The sequence below is a fragment of the Eriocheir sinensis genome, unplaced genomic scaffold (genome assembly GCF_024679095.1).
Source record: "Eriocheir sinensis breed Jianghai 21 unplaced genomic scaffold, ASM2467909v1 Scaffold424, whole genome shotgun sequence".
Classification (NCBI taxonomy): domain Eukaryota; kingdom Metazoa; phylum Arthropoda; class Malacostraca; order Decapoda; family Varunidae; genus Eriocheir; species Eriocheir sinensis.
Genome location: NW_026111748.1, coordinates 194,336 through 214,540, shown reverse-complemented (window position 1 = coordinate 214,540; position 20,205 = coordinate 194,336). Strand labels below are relative to the sequence as shown.

The following is a 20,205-nucleotide window of genomic DNA, read 5'->3' as shown; positions in this document are numbered from 1 at the left end:
CTCCGGGGCAATCACTTGATGGCGATCTTGAAATGTACAGCGTCTTAAGGCAGTCACTTAATAACAGCGACTCACTGATACTAGGAGACTTTAACCTCCCCATATCGACTGGGCGACACTGTCGGGTACAGAAGGTGAGTCCCATAGAATGATCGAATTTCTAGAGGAAAATTATCTAAGCCAAATGGTTTCTGAACCAACTCGACAAAATAACATACTTGACCTTGTTATAGCGACCCAAGATAACCTAGTCAGTAATGTCACGGTAGGAGAACACCTCGGTTCCTGCGATCATAAACTAGTGCGCGTTGACATTAGAGCTCAAACATCGGTGACTGAAAATAAAGTTAAGGTGCCCAATTTCAAAAGAGCCAACTTCGTAGAAATCCGACGAAAACTAATAGATATGCAACTATCAGATGACGGCAATGCAGAGGACGCCTGGCTAAACTTTAAAAATCACCTACTCACTCAGCAGGACACATTTGTCCCCTTGTGCGAGAAGCGAATTAACACTAATAAAAGTCCACCTTGGTTTAATAGCGAAATTAAACACTCAGTCAAGGAGAGAAAATTGTCTTACAGGTTAAAGAAAGACCAAAGCACGCCCGAAAACATTAGACTTTACAATGATGCAAGGCGACGAGTAAAAAGATTAGTGCATCAGGCAAAGCGTAGATATGAAGAAAATATTGCAGCCAACTGTAAAAATAATCCGAAATCCTTCTTCAGTTACATAAACAACAGAAAGGCGATCAGAAGTGGAATTGGACCTTTAACAAACAGCGACGGTGCACTAGTGACTGACAGCCAACACGTTGCAAACCTATTAAATAATTACTTTTCCACGGTGTTTAATAATAGCAGTCCTCCCACCACCACCACCAACACCAGTACTAATGTAAATCCCGAGCATGCATTGTCTAACTTTGAAATAAAACCCGATGAAGTCCTTAAAGCCCTCAAATCACTTAAAACAAATAAAAGTCCTGGACCTGATAAAGTATATCCAACTCTGCTGAAAGAAACAAAGTGCGAAATACTCTCCTCCCTCACAACCGTATTCAATAATGTCCTTGCGACAAGGCATTGTCCCTTCAGATTGGAAAAAGGCTAACGTCACACCGATTTTTAAGAAAGGAGACAAAAAAGTACCAGGTAATTACAGGCCCATTAGTCTAACTTCGGTTGTAGGTAAGCTACTTGAGGGCATAATTAGAGACAAAATTGTGAGTTACCTTGAAAGCCACTCATTAATTGGGGACTCACAACATGGCTTCCGAAACAAAAGATCCTGCCTATCAAATCTATTAACCTTTTATAACGACCTCTTCACTGTTTATGACGTAACCAAATCACTGGACGTAGTCTATCTTGATTTCCAGAAAGCGTTTGATAAAGTCCCGCATCATAAATTACTTTACAAATTAAAGCAAATAGGTATTGACGGTCAGGTAAACCAATGGATCGCGAATTGGTTGAGCAACAGACAACAAAGAGTAGTGATTGACGGATTTCACTAGTGGCGTCCCTCAGGGCTCGGTTCTTGGCCCAGTGCTCTTCATTATTTACATCAACGACGTGGATGTTGGACTCAATAACCGCATTAGTAAATTTGCAGACGACACAAAGATTGGTAACTCGGTTCTCACTGACGAAGACAGGCAAAGCCTCCAAGAGGATTTGCACAAAATTTCAGCTTGGTCGGATAGATGGGAGATGCCCTTTAACGTAGACAAGTGCCAGGTCCTTCAAGTTGGAACGAGGAATAAGAAGTTTGATTACGAAATGCGCGGCGTTAAACTCAAAAGCGTTCAATGCGTCAAGGACTTGGGGGTCAAAATAGCGTCAAACCTCAAATTCTCACAGCAATGCATCGATGCAGCAAATAAAGCGAACAGAATGTTGGGCTTCATTAAAAGAAACTTTTTATTTAAGAATAAAGATGTAATACTCCCGCTCTACAACAGTTTAGTCAGACCCCACTTGGAATATGCGGTACAGTTTGGTCTCCCCACCATGCAAAGGATATTGCTAAATTAGAAGGTGTTCAGCGTCGGGCAACGAAAATTATCCCTTCCTTGCGCAACAAATCCTACGAAGAAAGGCTTTCTACCCTTAACATGTTCTCTCTTGAGAAACGTCGCCTCCGAGGAAAATTGATCGAATGTTTTAAAATACTTAAAGGTTTCACGAATGTAGACAGATCAACATTGTTTATGATCGATGACACTTTGCGCACGAGGAACAATGGCGTAAAACTCAGATGTAGACAAGTAAATTCAGACTGCACCAAATTTTTCTTCACCAACGTTGTAGTGCGAGAATGGAATAAGCTCCCACCATCAGTGGTCCAGTGTAACACGATTGACTCCTTCAAAAATAAGCTCGACCGTCACTTCCTTCAACTTAATATCAACTAGAGTAGAAGTGCAACGTTTTGGAGTCTTCTGATTAATGTAAAATCACTTCGGTTTAAGGACAGACCACCAAGTCTGGACCATGGGGTCTGTGGGGTCTGATTTTCTATGTAAATCTCTCTCTCTCTCTCTCTCTCTCTCTCTCTCTCTCTCTCTCTCTCTCTCTCTCTCTCTCTCTCTCTCTCAGACACCGAGGCGCCGACACCATCACGTCTCGGCAACATTGCCAGATTGCCGTATTCAGCCTCCTATTTTTGCCGATTTCCGACCCAAAAACTGCCTCCTCGACCCCAATAACTGCCTATATAAATATATATCGGTAAAATAATTAATTATTGGTGTCTTTTGGCAATTGCTATGGCTCAGAAATAGGTAAATACGAGGCTCTGAGTACGATAATCTGGCAACGGTGCGTCTCGCTCACCTCTCTCTCCACCACCACTCCTTGCCTATCTCTCTCTCTCTCTCTCTCTCTCTCTCTCTCTCTCTCTCACACACGTACACACATACATTGTCTGTGATGACAAAGGAGTATCTGGCAGCTCTCTGACTGATGATAACAGAGTTGTATTTGCTGATAATTTCTCGACATTCTTCCTCCTCTACACAATCATCTGCTTTCTCTATTTCTTTCCCCCTTGCCCCTTTCTCCCCTTTCTTTATTTCGCTTTTTTTTTTTATTTCGCGTTGACGCAATTTATATTATGCATAGCAGGTATATGTTGACTCGTCGTGTATGCTGCTTTGCAAATACGGGATACATGTAATGAGGGCTTTCAGCAGCATAATATACGGAGGCGACAAGCAGATACATACCATTATATATCTTGCTTTAGGAGGCTTTTATTTATATCTCACAAACTTTATTATTACCCTACACGCTTACTGTTGCTTTATAAACCTAAAGAGAACAGTGTGAGTATGAACTGGGCTATTCATAATAATTTCGCAGGTTGATAATTATTTCGCACGTCTACGTGCGAAATACTCACGAGTTCTAGCCGCGCATGCGCAGATACCGATGTTACTAATTATTTGTCGGTCAAGTTACATACCTTCCCTCGGGCTGCCTCCTGTCATCATCCAGCCATCATCCTAGAGACGACGATCAAGTCAGACTTTGCACTGCCTTCGTTGTTCGTTCGTTGCAGTGCCCTCGTTGTTCGTTCGGTAAAGTCTTTCTCTTTGTCTTCAGTGTTCCCTTTCTCCTCACTGGCTCGACAGCCACTGCTTCCTACGTCTGCCCCTCAGCATACTGAAAGAGGTGACCACAGCATTGCAACGCTGCATCGGGTGCTGCTTGGAAACTTTATTTCTAATTTATTGGCCGAATTGTTTCGAGCTCCTTCTGTATCAATATTGATTTCTCGGAATACGAGATCAATATTTTCATTAACCCTTCGCGCCGGATGTTCAAAAAGCCCGCCTGGCTGATATATGGCGTGCACGGCCGCGCTCAGAGAAAAGCCTTCCCGTCATGACTCACGCGCAAGGTGGCTGACGTGAGAAGAGCGAGACACTGACTATTTAGGTAATGAGACTGGAGGAAAGGAGAATGGGCGAGATGGGCGAGTGGTGGAGGAAGGAAGGAAGGAAGGAAGGGAAAGGTTGGAGAAGTGTATAGATGAAGGGTTAAAGCAAGGAGACCATTGTAATTATCTCCTTGGGTTAAAGAGGTGAAGGGGGAGAAAAGTGGGGCGAGAGATGCCCGGAGGAGGAGAACAAAGAGGACGAGAGAAAGGAAGAGAACAGAGAAGAGGATGGAGGGGTGCAGGAAGAGGGAGAGGGCGAGCTATGCAGTAAATAGACAAGAAATAACCCTTAATAAGCAGTGCCCAGGGGCCCCGAAAGTCGAGAACAGTGTTGGGGAGGGGGAAGAGGGTCGGGAAGGAGGCTCGATCGTGCTCCTGAAGACTAGATCAAAGAGTAGTTTGGGCTCCTCTTAGCATTCTCTCTCTCCCTTCCTCTCTCAACTGTCTCTCTTTCTTTTCGTCTTTGAGGGAAATAAAGGGAGACCACCTGGAGGTCTTTTTCTTTTCTTCTATTTTTCCGCCTTCCTCTCTTCCTCTTACTCCTCTTCCTTGTCCTCTTCTTCCTAACACTCCTCTTCGTATACGGCTATCGCGCCTCTTTGGTTGTTTTCCTCGCCTTATTCTTCACACTCCCTTTGCTGTTACTACTACTACTACTACTACTACTATTATTATTATTATTATTATTATTATTATTATTATTATTATGTCAGAAGGATGTCAGGAGTTATAAAGTAAACTGTTAATAGTACAGATACCAATGCTCTCTCTCTCTCCACATATGTTTCGTAATTTCGGCGGGGAAGGAAGGCAACGAGACTTTTACTACGTGTGTGTGTGTGTGTGTGTGTGTCGTGCAATCAAGGCAGTCTACCCGAGGACTTCACTTTTTATTGTTGCAAAATACTACTACTACTACTACTATCCACCTACCTCCACTGCTAGTACCTCCACACACACACACACACACACACACACTACGACCGCTATCCACTTACCACCAGCATAGTCATTTACCCTTCCACTCTAATCTTTTGTATTAGTCACCGCTTACCATTCCTTCTCTTACCCACTTATGAAATCTTCCCACCCTAACCACAGCCTCTCCCTCCGCCCTACTCTTCCACTCAGTGTCCCTTCTAAATAGTCGTCTTTCTTTATTACTGTCACTGGCTACTCCTCGTCCTACCCACGATGTCTCCGAGAACCCGCCCCAGCTTCTCACTCCTCCACTCAGCCCTTCCACCCGCCGGGCCTCCACGGAGAGAACTTCTGTAACTGCTGACTCCTAACTCCTCCAGTCTCCCACCCTTTCCTCTCCTCTCCACCCGTTCACTATAGTCGTCCAAATATGTCAAGGCCGGTCTCGCGTAGGCTCCCGCGGGTCCTTTCCTCCCCTCTGCTCTGCCACACAGTCTCAACACCTATCTCTCGACATATTTGGAAGACTATAGCCACCTTACCACCACCGCTGTTCACCATCACTTCTCCATAGTCAGGGATCATTTTTGTTGCCCGACGCTGAACTCCAAATTTAGCAATGTCCTTTGCATGGTGGGGAGACCAAAACTGTACTGCATATTCCAAGTGGGGTCTGACTAAACTATTGTAGAGTGGAAGTATTACGTCTTTATTCTTGAATAAAAAGTTTCTTTTAATGAAGCCCAACATTCTGTTCGCTTTATTTGCTGCATCGATGCATTGCTGTGAGAATTTGAGGTTTGACGCGATTTTGACCCCCAAGTCCTTAACGCATTGAACGCTTTTGAGTTTAACGCCGCGCATTTCGTAATCGAACTTCTTATTCCTTGTTCCAACTTGAAGGACCTGGCACTTATCTACGTTAAAGGACAAACCTCCTTTGTTGTGCACCTTAATAATAACCATAATTATGACCATGACAATTAGGTAAAGATTATTATTAAGTCGCCGATATCTCGTTCCGTACTTAATATCTTCGGTATTATTCTATATTGTCACCACTTTCACACCCACGAACGTCTTGGTGCTCTATGAAGGGTTCAGTGTCCATACAACACATTGCCGTATTGCTTTGCCATTGGAAATCACTCATTATTGTGATATAAGGGTAATTATTGAGAATCGCTACGCGCCTCCAAAATATGATATTACGCATCCATATTATACTTAAGGGACGAAATACATGTCCCTTAACCATAATATGAAGGCGGAAAAACTTAAAAGTAAGGAAAAAGTGGTAATGGTAGTGAAAAGGCACATACATGCATTAATTTGTTTTGGTGGCGGCGGCGGCCATTGGGAGTTGAGCAGTGTTGCCAACGATCCGGTTAGCGATGGTACGCTAAGTTAGCGATGGTACGCTAAGTTAGCGATGGTACGCTAGGTTAGCGATGGTACACTTAGTTAGCGATTAGCCCACACATGTGAGAACAGGTCCACCATGCTTTTTTTTTTTTTTTTTTTTTTTTTTTTAGAACACGCACTTTTACCAAATACTATACCCGGCCCAAACCTTTACAAAACCCTTTGGGGAAAGGTGTGTGTTCTAAAAAAAAAAATAATAATAATCACGCGTGATGGACCTTGCGTGGGCTAATCGCTAACCAAGCGTTGGATCGTTGGCAACACTGCTCACCTCCCAATGCCTTTTTTTTATATCACAAGAACGATTGATTTCCGACGGCAAAGCAATACGGCAATGTGTTGTATGGACATTGGTCCCTTCATAGAGCACCAAGGCATTCGTGGGTGTGAAAGTGGTGACAATATAGAATAATACCCACGATTCAAGAAATCCATTTGATTTTTTTTTTTTTTTCACGTATTGGTCGATGGCACCTATATGCTTTCTAGGTGGGGCCTGATCGCCAGCCCCAGCCTGTTATGATGCGGGCAAGTGTTTATAGTGGCGCCATCTTGCTTGGCTCATGCTGCCCCCTTCCCCCCAAGTATATTCAATTACAAACAAGTACACTGTATATAGATTCTAGTGAACTTAGTGATGATACTGTTGGGTAAATATGTACAGTGTTATGATATTGTAGTGTAATATTATGTCATTAATGTGTATATACGAAAACTACAAACTTTCTTGCTTTACGAACCTGTGACAGGAACTATATCACAAAGTACTTGTACTTAAGTACAATGACATGTACATGGACTTCAGTACAAAGCAAAGTGTCTGTACTTGTACTTGAAAAAATATCCAGGTATTTGGACTCGAGTGCAGTCGCCTGTGTAGTGCGGCGACTTGTTTTTGTTTTTTTTTTACATTGTTGCCTATTAGCGGTGGCTTCTTCCGTGGATCCTGATGGTCGGTCCAAGGCTTCATTCCGGTGGCTCCTGATGGTCGGCCCAGCCCGTTCTGGCGCAGGCGAGTGTTTATAGTGGCGCCATCTTGCATTGGCTCATGCTGCCCTCCCAGAGCTCATTTTTTATCCTTGAATCTAGAGTCCGGGTTGATAGGTGGTCTTCTGGACAGCATGTGGGTAGTTTTAAGCCACTCGGCGGACTATGCCTGATGAGTAAGCCTCCCATAACCCACTTAGCCAGTGGGGTACCTCTTTAGCCGACTTGGTAAGGAGTGGCTCTCCCGTCACGCTGGTCGCGGGTTCAATCCCAGGCAGCCGGGGAATACCCTGATCTTGATTAATTTCTCGTGTGTTTCGATACACGCAAAGAATGTGTTGGAAAATAGAGGAAATAGAAAAATAAGCTCCCGGGGCACGACACCTGTACTTGGACCCAACCCTGCATTAGCCGATTCTACCTCGTCACAACGAATATGAAGAAACTTTAGTAAAATAAGGAAGCACTGTTTACTGCCTGCTCTCCAACAAGTTTTGCCCAACCCCCATTGGGTCAACTGTAACCAACCACCAGCAACAGAGCGCCTATGTTCTTTCTCCATCGTCTAAGGCTCTCTAAGGAGGGGCTTCTCGCCTGAGTTGTCACTTGAGGTGGAATAGACTATAACACTGCCGGTAAGCCCAGCACACCTGACCAAGGAGAGCTTCTGAACCTTGGCTTAAGTTGCCGCATCGTGTCTAAACCAAGAAATCACCAAGAGAGTCGAGAGTGGGATGCTTCCAGACATGAAAATTTCCACATAAGGCAACGTTTATATAAAGCAATATGTAAATATATAAATTAATCTTATAGGAAGATATTACTGAATCGTGTAAAGGCAGTAAGCTCCGAGGCTAAACTCACTACACAGAATGGCTCATATGGACTTGGTTTTCCTTACTAGAATGCTGTAACACTTTAGTAATGGCTCGGTACACCGGCCCTGCGACACCGACCCTGGAGCAGTGCAACTTGAGCAAGTCCTGGTATGCCACTGACTCCTTGAGGCACTTAAGTCACTCATCACTGCCACTCAGTAACCACGCACATATCTAAGCATTAGACTGGGACGTGCTGTAAACTCGTGGTTCGTGAACATCACACGTTTGTAACTTTACATTTACAAACCTGTCCCACCAGATACCTTAACCTTGTCACGATAGTCAGTAGGCTACACAGTGACAGTAGTAAAAATTCTCTCTCTCTCTCTCTCTCTCTCTCTCTCTCTCTCTCTCTCTCTCTCTCTCTCTCTCTCTCTCTCTCTCTCTCTCTCTCTCTCTCTCTCTCTCTCTCTCTCTCTCTCTCTCTCTCTCTCTCTCTCTCTCATGCATTCACACACACACACACACACACACACATTATATCAGAGTAAAATGTTTTGTATACCGTAATCAGATTTCAAGTATAATGTGTCTAAACAGTCAATTCCAGTTTCAATTGCAATTACTTATAAATTCAAAGTTCAACTACAATCATATCCCCCAAAACGTGGCACTGATTACATCACAACTATAATTCCTCCAAGCCCGAGTCCACCATTACGACAGCCCAAAGTCCTTCCTTCTGCAGCAAAGACGAGCCCTCTAATGTAGGCAGTCTCCTTATGACCCAGCTGGCTTTCCGGTTACCTACTTCCCTTTGTTTTCTTGTCCTACTTTTTAGCCTCCTCCTCCTCCTCCTCCTCCCCCTCCTTCTCCTCTTCCTCCTGGTCTTCTTCTCTCCTCCTCCTCCTCCTCTTCTCTCCTCCTCCTCCTCCTCCTCCTCCTGGCCTTTTGTGAGTATTTGCATATTGACACAGCCATTGTTGGTTTCCCCGGAAGGATGGAAGAGCCTCCTTATACTTTCCTTTTGCCGCTCTTTCCTTCATTTCCTCATTTTAGACTTTTCCTTCCTTCTTTTTTTCCTCCCTCCCTTCCATTTTTCCTTCACTCCTTCCTCCCTCCCTCCCTCCCTCCTTCCTTCCTTCCTTCCTTCCTTCCTTCCTTCCTTCCTTCCTTCCTTCCTTCCTTCTTTCCTTCCTTCCTCCCTCCCTTCCTCCCTCCCTCCCTTTTTTTTTTCCTTCCTCAAGGGCTTCGTGGTGCAGTGGTTAGCACACTTGGCTCACAACCGAGAGAGCCCAGGTTTGATTCCCGGGCGGAGTGGAAAAATTTGGGCGGCTTTTCTGATACCCTAAGCCCCTGTCCACCCAGCAGTGAATGGGTACCAGGTATTAATTGGGGGTTGTGTCCCGTCTCCTGGGATCTGTTCCCTTCTCCTATAATTCCTTCCCCTCCTGTCTCTCCGGCATATGACCACAGATGTTGCGCCGACTGAACGAAACTTTCCAACTTTCCTTCCTTCCTTCTTTCCTTTGTTTGGTGGCTGGGAAGTAGCTGAGCATTTGAAGGAAAAGCTAGAAATGATTTGGAAGAGTAAATAAATCCAAGGTCAAACGGAGATAAGAACTTAGAATATAAGTTCAATGGAAGACGGAAGAGTAGTGACGGAAAAACAGGTGAATACTAAAAATAAAATACGGTAAAATAGGATGCAAGAAGAAACAAGTTAGAAAGAGAAAATAGAAAGATAAAAGACAGTTACAAAAAGGTTGATGAATCAGTATGAGTAGACTAGTTCAATTGTGATGTGCAAGAACGTGATTGAAGTTTAAAGAAAGAAATAAAGGTGTAATAGATGAGAAAAGAATGACCGAAGGAAAAATAGAAGTTTTCAGGTGCTATCTTGGAAGTTTCTTTTTTATATATATTTTGTCAAGAAAAAAAATAAAATACTTATGCAGACTTTACTGGTGTTTTTTTTTTCAGTATCGTACTTGACTTCCTATCTATTATTTTTTTTCCTCTACTCATTTAGTAATCACCCTCCAAGATTGTCATCGTAGTATATATAATGTATCTCTTTTTCCGCAATCCCCACGATCCTTCCGCCCTACTAATGCTAATTGGGAGACGCACGCAGACATTATGAACTGGCAAACTCTAATAAGACCAATTTAATGTAAGCGTGTTTTTTTTCCATTACAAGTCCTGATGTTACTGCCGTTTAATTAATATTTGCCAAAAGCCAGTCAGAGGGTAATGAGGTGGATGGCAGGGATTGGGTGAATATGGCCTGAAGGATGGGGGCAAGGATGGGGGCAAAGGATTTAAGGATGAAGAGGGGAATGTTGGCGGGGCCAGTGGATTTAGTTGTGTCGAGTCCTTCCAGTAATTTCTGTTCTCCGTTTGTCGTAATGTCAAGGGGGGCTATGGGGGGAAAGGGGCTGTGTGGCATGTTAGGTGTCAGGTTGTGTTCTTGTGTGTATACTGATTGGAACTGTGTGTTGAGTATTTGTGCTTTGTGTTGTGGGATGGTTACTAATGTGTTAGTGTTGTCTTTTAGTGATGTAATCGTGTTAGTGTCATGTTTCCGCGCCTTAAAGAATTTGAAAAAGTTTTTGTTATTTCTTACGTTGTCTACGAGGTAAGTTGCTGTGTTTGCGATACGCTACTTTGTTTTTGGCAAATGTCTTTTGGTGGTTTTTGTAGGCGGTCCAATTATCTGTTGTGTTGTATGTCTGCGCGTTTCTTTCGATGTTGTCTGCGTAGATCCCTGGAAAACCAGGGAAGTGTGCACCTACTAGGATGTGTATTTTGTGGCATGTGTCTGTTCATTGAGGCACACTCCTCACACATCTGGCTTGGACACACTCCACACCCTACACACTGGTCTGCTGATTAAGTTTGGCTTACCGGGATTACTTGGGCAGGGTTGCTGGCACCTTTTGATGAGCCTTCCTTGAAGGTGCGGGAGGACGCGCGGCACAAACTAAAAAAGGAATCAATAACTGCCATTAACTGGCTCTTGCTCTTGCTGTACAGGTGACCCATTGGAGAGTCAGGCCTTCATATCGGCACACCCTGTAAAAATAAAAACAAAACAAGCAGTATCCATTACAGATCTTCCAATTCCCTATTTCTTGCACACCACATCTTTTCCAAAAAACTCTAGACGGGACAGCACGAGTGTAGCTCTTTTCCTGTATGTCACAACTAGGTAAATATACACACACACACACACACACACACACACACACACACACACACACACACACACACACACACACACACACACACACACACACACACACACACACACATTTGTAATCGTAATACTAATATACATATTCCTATTATTTTTCTGTAACATTTATTTATTCAATTATTTTTCTTTGCAAAAGGGGGGGGCCATGGCCCCATGGCCCCCCCCCTCGGTACGCCACTGCTCATACCTCACCCCTTCTCTAGGGTGCCTCATAACCCCAACCACTGCCACACTCACATTCTTACCCTCCACTGCCTTCACTGCCTCTACCACCTCTCTTACCGTGTCTTCTGTGCCTACATTCTCTAAATCATTCCCACCACCCTGAATGATCAAGAGGCCATCCTTAAGCTCTCCTGCCTTCTCCTCAACCTTCCTCCTCACTTCTCCAATCCTGGCGCCATTCAAGCTCTCCACACCACTCCCCTCGGTCTTACACCCCAACTGACTCTTGACATTCTTCATCATACTGTCCCCAACGACACGAATGGGGGGCATACTCTTAATCGCCTTCCTCACCTGTGGCCTGTCCTGCTTCACACACTTTTCATACCCATCCCTACCTCCCCCAGCATCCTCGACCTGCACTTCCACTTCCCTGGACTCTATTGTGATCTTTGGGGCAGCAGGCTCACTCGCTAGGGCGGCTTGCACGCAGGTTTTTTTTAAATATTTGCAAGGAGGTTTTGGAGGAAGGGGAGGTACCACAGGACTGGAAAAAGAGCAGGGTAACTCTGATACATAAAGGAGGGGGAAAGGATAAAGCAGAGATAGGAAATTATAGCCCAATAGCTATCATGAACACCATGGCAAAGGTATTTGGAATAGTAATAAATGAAAAGCTAAAGACCTGAATAGAGACACAAAAGGTGCTAGGAGAGGAACAGAGTGGATTTAGGAAAGGCAGAGGAGGGTTGGAAAATATATTTACCTTAAAAGAGATTATTGAAAGGAACAGGTTGAAGAAGAAGGAGTTATACCTAGTATTCATAGATCTTGAAAAGGCGTACGACACAGTGAACAGAGAAAAGCTCATTAGACTGCTAGGACATGTAGGTGTACATGAAAAGATAGTAAATATAATAAAGTCTATAGGAGGGAAATGAGGTGCAGTTCACATTAGGAGATGTCACTACTGGGTGGTTAGGAAATAATGTAGGAGTCAGGCAAGGCTGTGTGATGTCCCCGACGCTTTTCAACATGTACCTCGAGGAGCTGATAGTGAGAATTAGGAAAGCCGGGAAAGGAGTAGAGATAGGAGGAGAGAGGTTAGGGTACCTGGCCTACGCTGATGATGTATTGTTGATGGCGGAGAGGAAGGAGGAGATGGAGGAGATCCTGCACATAGCTCAGGCATATGGGAGGGAGTGGGACCTGAAATTTAGTGAAAGAAAATGTAAGGTTATGGAGTTTTGTAGTGGCGGCAGTAAACAATGGGTACTAGGAAACAACGTGCTGGAGGTAGTCGATAAATATATGTACCTAGGAATGGAGGTTAGCAAGGAAAGTGAATGAAGGGAAGGCAAGGAGGATGTCAGGGATGATAATAAATGGAGGCAATAGAATAGTAAACAAATATGACGTAGGGCGAAGTCTGTGGAAAGGAGTAGGTGTACCATATTGCCTCTATGGATCAGAGATAACGCACTACAGAGAAGGGGACATTGCGCAGCTAGAAAAGGTTCAGAACACGGTAGGCAGGTGGGGATTAGGAGTCCCTAGGAGCACAGCGGTAGAAGCCGTCAGAGGAGATATGGGATGGAGTACGTTCAAGGAAAGAATTGTAAAGGGCAAGTTGGGCTTCCTAAAGAAAATTGAAAAGAGTAGTGAGGAGAGATGGGCAAAGAAAATACTGCAAGAAAGTGGAAACAAGTCCACCTGGGGGAAAGAATTAGAGAGGTGGAAAAGGAGAGAAAACCTGATGGAAGAGTGGAATGAAATGGAGAACAGGGACGTGAAGAAGGCAATTGAAAGGAATGGACAAGTCAAATGGCAGGAAGGAATGAGTGGCAAGTCAACGCTAAAATGGTACAGTAGGAAACAGAAACCAGAGGGAGTACACTGGCATGTAGGAGACTGGGGGAGCAAACTGTTGTTTAAAGCAAGAACAGGAACCCTGGAGGTAAACGGCAGGAACAGGGACGGGGGAAACCTGAACCATAGCTGTAGGACAAGGCAGATAGAAACAGTAGAACACCTAATAGTGGAATGCAGCAACTATGAGAGGCAGAGAGGGGAGTTAGTGGCAGGAGTAGTGATGGTAATAGGCAGAGAGGAGTGGGCTAGGAGGCTGGAGGAGGAAAACGGGGCAATATGCATGGTGTTGGGGCTGTATGGAGACAAAAAGGAAACAGAAAGAAGAATGGTAAGGTTGGCAAAAGTGTTCCTCGCACAGTGCTGGGAAAAAAGGGCACAAATGTCTGAATAAGTGAATATAAGTGGCTTTATTTCAGGTTAGAAAATAACATAATACTGAAAAGGAAGGTGTGTGAATAAGGAGGAGGGAGGAACGAGAGGAGGAGGACCTAAGAAGCGATACAAAGCGTTACAGGTCAAAAGAAGGTTGTCTGGGCAGCCTTCTCCACCACGTCGGCCTCCGTCTGCACCTCCTTGTCCTCTTTCGTCCTTCTCCATTCCTTCCTGCTCGTGACGAGGCACACCGTGCACAGGAACACGATCTAGGATCAGTGAGGCGGTCTTCATGTAGTGCAGGTCAGGTGGGACCACCCCTCACACCTTTGACAGCACAATCCATTGTCACTCACAACCTTCCCACACACACAGTGACACACCACAGTCGTCCTTGCTCATCTCTTCGTAACTCTTAGGTAAAATGCTCACCAAAATACTGCAGACAGGCGGAAAAATCCTCACAAAATCTCCTCTTCTATTTACAAGAATCCGTTTTAGATCACTGATCTGGCCAGAAAACTCGTTCTCTGCATCCAGACCCCGAGGTGGGTTGTAGCTAAGACCAAGACCTGCGGCAGTGAAAGGCCGACAGTCTTACCTCACTCTTCTTTGCAGATGATGGCATGCTTTTGGCAAATAGTGTAGGGGAAGCAGTACAGGTGATAGAGAAGATGGAGACTATAGCTAAAGAATATGGACTAAAAGTAAATAAGCAGAAAAGCAATATCATCATTTTTAATATGGAAAACAAACCAGAAAATATAGGGGGCATTAGTGTTGGGGATAGAATTAAATATTTAGGAATAATAGTCAATGACAAGAGGAACTGTTTTCAAATGCAAAAGGAAGAAATGTTCAGGAAAGCGAGAAGGCTAGCAAATATGACATACAATGTAATTGAAAAGAGGGTGGGTTTCATCATAGTGCTCTCCCAAGCGTGGTGACGTCACGCACAGTTGGGAGAATTTCTTGGGCGTGTTTCATCACCGCGCCACAAGCACTTCCAAGTAGGATTGCGGGCGGTCTTGGGAGTAACCAGCGTTGCCAATCTTCCGCGTCGCTTTGACGTCTAATATGTCTTCAATTCACTTAAATTACACTTCTTATATATAATTATGGAATTATAAATATAAACAATTGATATTTAGTTGAAATACAGCGATAGTATCTTCATTGTAAGGAATATGTGCACGTATTTTTTTTCCGTCTGCATCTTCAACGGCACCACGGTGTAAACAAACATTTAGTGAGTCGTGAGTAGACCCTGGCCACCTCGCCACCATGGCCCGCAGCTTGTACTGTGCATCAAATAACACTTGCACATTGATGCTGTGGTAGTTCTTGCGGTTGACGTACACTTCTTCGTGCTCATGTGGGGCCACTATTCTTACGTGGGTGCCATCAACAGCACCCACCACACCGGGAAAACCAGCAATTTCGAAAAACTCCGCCTTCATTCTCTGCTGCTCCCCGGTTAAACAGAAGCCCATGAACCACCTCATATTCTCTTGTGTCACGAGAGCATCCACGGTCTGGGTGATGATTCTGCTGACTGTGGCCCGGAAACTCCAAAGTCATCTGCGCTGCACTGCTGCATTTTCTCGGTGGCGAGGTATCGCAGAGTCAACGCCACTTTCAGCTCCGCTGTGACCGCACGCTCCTCTCAGTCCTGTTGCCAATCACGTGTCGCACCAAGTCAGTGACGAACAACAGGCCAGCACGATCCACCCTGTACCTCTTCTTGAACTCGGTGTCATCGTACTCGTTAACCCTCTCGCGCACGATGACGCGTTTCGCGTAATCAAAGTAAAAGGTCCTGGCGCACGATGACGCGAAACGCGTCATAAAAGTAAAAAAAATGATTAAAAATTTAATTTTCGGTGAAAGTGCGTAAAATTTGGAGTGTCATTTGTTGGGATATGTTTCTTAGAGGTAACATATGGCAACCTTTCTAAGGAACGTAAATGAGGAACGTGGAGCGATTTTTAGTTGTTAGCCTACTCTGACGGGAGAAGAAAAAATACAGTTTTCTTGGTGTAACTCAGGAACTAATAGGCGTACGAAGATTTTGAGGATACCATAAGAATCCTCACTAAAATCCGCTTCGAAACATATATTCGGCTAAAAAAGTTGGCCCACAAAATTTCGAGATAGCAAGTGAGGAAGAGTTGGTACTAAGGATTTATTGTCTACAATACTCTATACGGAGACTTGAAACGAGTGTCTATTGTTTATATATATTTTTCCTCTATTTTTATTTGCGCATGTTCTAGTATCTTACTGTGCGCGAGAGGATTAAAGATGTCCCTTCTCGGGCGGAAATTCCTTGGTCGGTGCTGGCGGGGTTGTTCACGGGCTGCCATGTTTACAGTCTGACGCTTGGAACCTTCCTTGGGAGCGCTTGGGAGACCCCGCACGGCCTCCCAAGGCGGCGAGCGAGATAGGCAGAGTTCCAAGGCTTGGGAGCTTTCGTGAAACATGCCCAAGGTTTCTCGCACGCTTGGGACTCCTTGAGCACACTTCCACTTGTGAGGAATGAGACAAAGGAGAGTATAAAGCAGAGAATGAGAGAGGTGGATACAAGAGAGTGGAAGAGGCAAATGAATGAGAAAGCAAGCCTTAAGATATATAGAAAATGGAGACAGGAGTTGGGAGGACAAGAGGAGGTATACAACAACAACCAAGCCTCAGAAGTGCTATTCAGATGCAGGACAAACAACATGCAACTAAAAGACAGAAACAGACACCGACAAGAGGAAACCAAGTGTGACATGTGTGAAGCTGAAAACGAAGACCTGCGACACTTCCTGCTCTGGTGCCCGGCCTATGCAGAGGAAAGAGCAAAGTGCGTGAGGCTGCAACAGCCTTACGAGGAAGAAGAGGACGACACCATTGGAAAATTTTTATTTGAAAATGAACACACCGAACAAACGAAAACAACAGTACACAAGTTTTGGACAATAAGAGAAAAAAGAATGAAAGAAAAAGGAAAATAATAGACCCAGACAGTAGACACATCAGGGAGTGCCGTTACAAAGGCAAAACTCCCGACCGACTACTACTACTACTAGTCTACTACTACTACTAGTCCTGCCTCCTGAGTGTGTGTGTGTTTTGTCTTGCTACAAGATCAGAAACGGTTTGAGCCATGCCATGAAAGGGAGGAGCATGCCGTCCCAACCCCCAGACAGTACAGAGTGTGATTATACAACTAAGGATACATGGGTAATTATAAGTAGCACCAGGAATAAAAAAAAAACATTATATCCTTGCATGTATCTATATTATATTTGGAAAAATATGCTTGTTGTATGTATCCCTGATAATAAAATTTATCTACATGTGCTTAAATTTAAGTGAATGAAAGCATAAGAGAGTAAAGTGAATGGAAGCATAGTGAGTTCCTCCCTTCTCCCTTGTTGTTTACCTGCAACAATAAACTATCAATCAATCAATCATAATCAAGTACTGGCAGATCTTTCGTAATAAATCTCCAATCGCTCCTTCAGACCTATTTGTTCTAACTCCTGATCTACCCACTAGAGTCCACCAGCACAAAATAGCCTCTCAGAATCCCTGGTCATCGTTCAGTCTCTATCTATTTAAATCAGCACTAGCTCATCATATAGGGGTAAAGCTTTTAGAATATCACTACATGGACTATAGCTCTTCATCTTTAATATTATGAATTTTATTACGTTGATTGCGCATCTGCAGAGTGCTGGCTTCCTAGAGTCCCCGCCTCATCATGTGGATTTTGGGGTTGGGAAGCCTATCCTAACGTAACCTGGTGGGCGCCTCCCAAAACATACTAACCTAAGGGAGTTGTTACAGTCTTCATAATATTAATCTAGAGCATATAAAGGTATTTTGTAAAGAATTGGTGACCATAATTATTAATGTGGCAGCAGTCTCGCCTAGGAAATAACCCCAACAAGTGATACAGAAAGAAGGGAAACCAATTTACTGAAGGCTTTTAGTTGTACGTTTTGATACCGTTGATGAGGTTTCAGGCCCCGGTCTGCCGCCGCAGCAGCGCTCCACAGGGCCGCTAACATTATAACAGTAATATTAGCACCTAAAGTTGTCTTCAATCCTCATATTTGTTAAGTCGTAGGACTTAGTGAATAAGTAAGTCTTCAGCGCTTTCTTGAAGATTGCCAGACTGTCACTGTTCTTAACATCCCCGGATAACTCATTATATAGAGCCGCGGGGCACTCTTCTCAAATGCTCTGGAAACCCAGTTCCAGGTTGACCCTGCATGGGCTCTTTGAGTCTATACCGTTATATCCTGTTGTATATTACAGATAGTGTGTTCAGATATGAGTAAAAAAAAATCGTTATACACAGTGGAAAATAACAGGCATGCAAATGACAGAATAAGGAGGGGGGACCGATGTCTCGTCGGGGGACCGATCAGTCTGCAGTAGATGCGGGCCAGCTGGTCCCCCCTTTAAATGGGGCGGGCCAACACGGGTCGGCGCATGCGCAGTAGAGGGGGGAACAGGGGGGAACGTTCAGTCCGCCACACCGGTAGAACGTCCTCGTCACTATCTTGGCTTCTTCTATCTTTCCTCCGGTCAAAGAAAGCTTGAAATAGTTGCGGTATGCACGGACCCTGCCCTACCATTGTATGTGTGTGTGTGCGTGTGCGCGCACGCTTTGTTTTGATCTGTCGCTCTTCCAGAGGCGTTCTATTTACCCAGAGCGAATCCAGATCAGATTTTTTTGCTAATTAGTATTGTTATTTTTATTAGACTATGATCGAGTACATCCATAATAACTATACATGCTATTTTTTTATCGAAAAAATAAATAAGAGAGAGAGAGAGAGAGAGTACAACAGAAGAAACATCCTAATTGAGGCAGAAATAAATGACAGAAAAGACCACTGTGTGTGTGTGTGTGTGTGTGTGACACACACACACACACACACACACACACACACTAGTGGGACTTTTTTTTTCTCTCATTTATTTCTGCCCTCAATTTATTATTATTGTGTGTGTGTGTGTGTGTGTGTGTCTCTCTCTCTCTCTCTCTCTCTCATTAGTATTGTTATTTTTATTAGACTATGATCGAGTACATCCATAATAACTATACATGCTATTTTTTTATCGAAAAATAAATATTCACTTCATTCAGAGAGAGAGAGAGTACAACAGAAGAAACATCCTAATTGAGGGCAGAAATAATTGAGAGGAAAAAGACTACTGTGTGTGTGTGTGTGTGTGTGTGTGTGTGTGTGTGTGTGTGTGTGTGAGACACACCCACACACATACACACACACACCCGCAGTGGACTTTTTTCTCATTTATTTCTGCCCTCAATAATTTATTATTATTATTATGTGTTTTCTGTTGTACTCTCTCTCTCTCATGGACCCGATAAAGTATATCCTATACTGCTTAAAGAAACGAAGAGCGAAATACTCTCCTCCCTCACAACCGTATTTAATATGTCCTTGCGACAAGGCATTGTCCCTTCGGATTGGAAAAAGGCTAACGTGACACCGATTTTTAAGAAAGGAGACAAAAAAATACCAGGTAACTACCGACCCATTAGTCTAACTTCAATTGTAGGTAAGCTACTTGAGAGCATAATTAGAGACAAAATTGTGAGTTACCTCGAAAGCCACTCTTTAATTGGGGATTCACAACATGGCTTCTGTAACAAAAGATCCTGCCCATCAAATCTATTGACCTTTTATAACGACTTCTTCTCAGTTTATGACGTAACCAAATCATTGGACATAGTCTATCTTGATTTCCAGAAAGCGTTTGATAAAGTCCTACATCATAAATTACTTTACAAATTAAAGCAAATAGGTATTGACGGTCAAGTAAACCAATGGATCGCGAATTGGTTGAGCAACAGACAACAAAGAGTAGTGATTGACGGATTTAACTCAGAGTGGGCGCCGGTCACTAGTGGCGTCCCTCAGGGCTCGGTTCTTGGCCCAGTGCTCTTAATTATTTACATCAACGACGTGGATGTTGGACTCAGTAATCGCATTAGTAAATTTGCAGACGACACAAAGATTGGTAGCTCGGTTCTCACTGACGAAGACAGGCAAAGCCTCCAAGAGGATTTGCACAAAATTTCAGCTTGGTCGGATAGATGGGAGATGCCCTTTAACGTAGACAAGTGTCAGGTCCTGCAAGTTGGAACAAGAAATAAGAAGTTCGATTACGAAATACGCGGCGTTAAACTCACAAGCGTTCAATGCGTTAAGGACCTGGGGATCAAAATCGCGTCAAACCTCAAATTCTCACATCAATGCATCGATGCAGCAAATAAAGCGAACAGAATGTTGGGCTTCATTAAAAGAAACTTTTTATTCAAGAATAAAGATGTAATACTTCCGCTCTACAATAGTTTAGTCAGACCCCACTTGGAATATGCGGTACAGTTTTGGTCTCCC

The 20,205-nt window shown here is 43.9% G+C and overlaps 3 protein-coding genes across 7 annotated transcripts in view; 2 read left to right on the top strand and 1 right to left on the bottom strand.

Annotated features, from left to right (window-relative positions):
- The window catches only part of LOC126992243 (A-kinase anchor protein 7-like), a 54,252-nt gene extending 39,891 nt beyond the window's left edge, over positions 1-14,361 (bottom strand). For 2 of the 5 annotated variants that reach the window (XM_050850908.1, XM_050850907.1), the window contains exon 1: positions 3,476-3,684. In XM_050850908.1, the coding sequence (XP_050706865.1) occupies positions 3,476-3,503 (28 nt within the window). In that variant the 5' untranslated portion in view covers positions 3,504-3,684. Of the gene's footprint in view, positions 1-3,475; positions 3,685-11,016; positions 11,473-14,209 lie in introns of those variants that run through there. The other 3 variants (XM_050850909.1, XM_050850910.1, XM_050850913.1) reach the window with 3 other exon arrangements.
- LOC126992242 (N-alpha-acetyltransferase 80-like) overlaps positions 1-20,205 on the top strand; it is a 70,888-nt gene that overhangs the window by 15,568 nt on the left and 35,115 nt on the right. The window lies entirely within an intron of this gene.
- On the top strand, positions 26-20,084 carry LOC126992241 (uncharacterized). Its single transcript, XM_050850900.1, has 2 exons — positions 26-1,746; positions 19,936-20,084. Exon 1 carries the CDS (start codon positions 149-151, stop codon positions 1,115-1,117), a length of 969 nt encoding a protein of 322 aa, XP_050706857.1. The 5' UTR covers positions 26-148; the 3' UTR covers positions 1,118-1,746; positions 19,936-20,084.

Coding starts and splice junctions, on each gene's coding strand:
- LOC126992241 (XM_050850900.1), top strand. CDS start 149: ATGATCGAATTTCTAGAGGAAAATTATCTAAGCCAAATGGTTTCTGAA.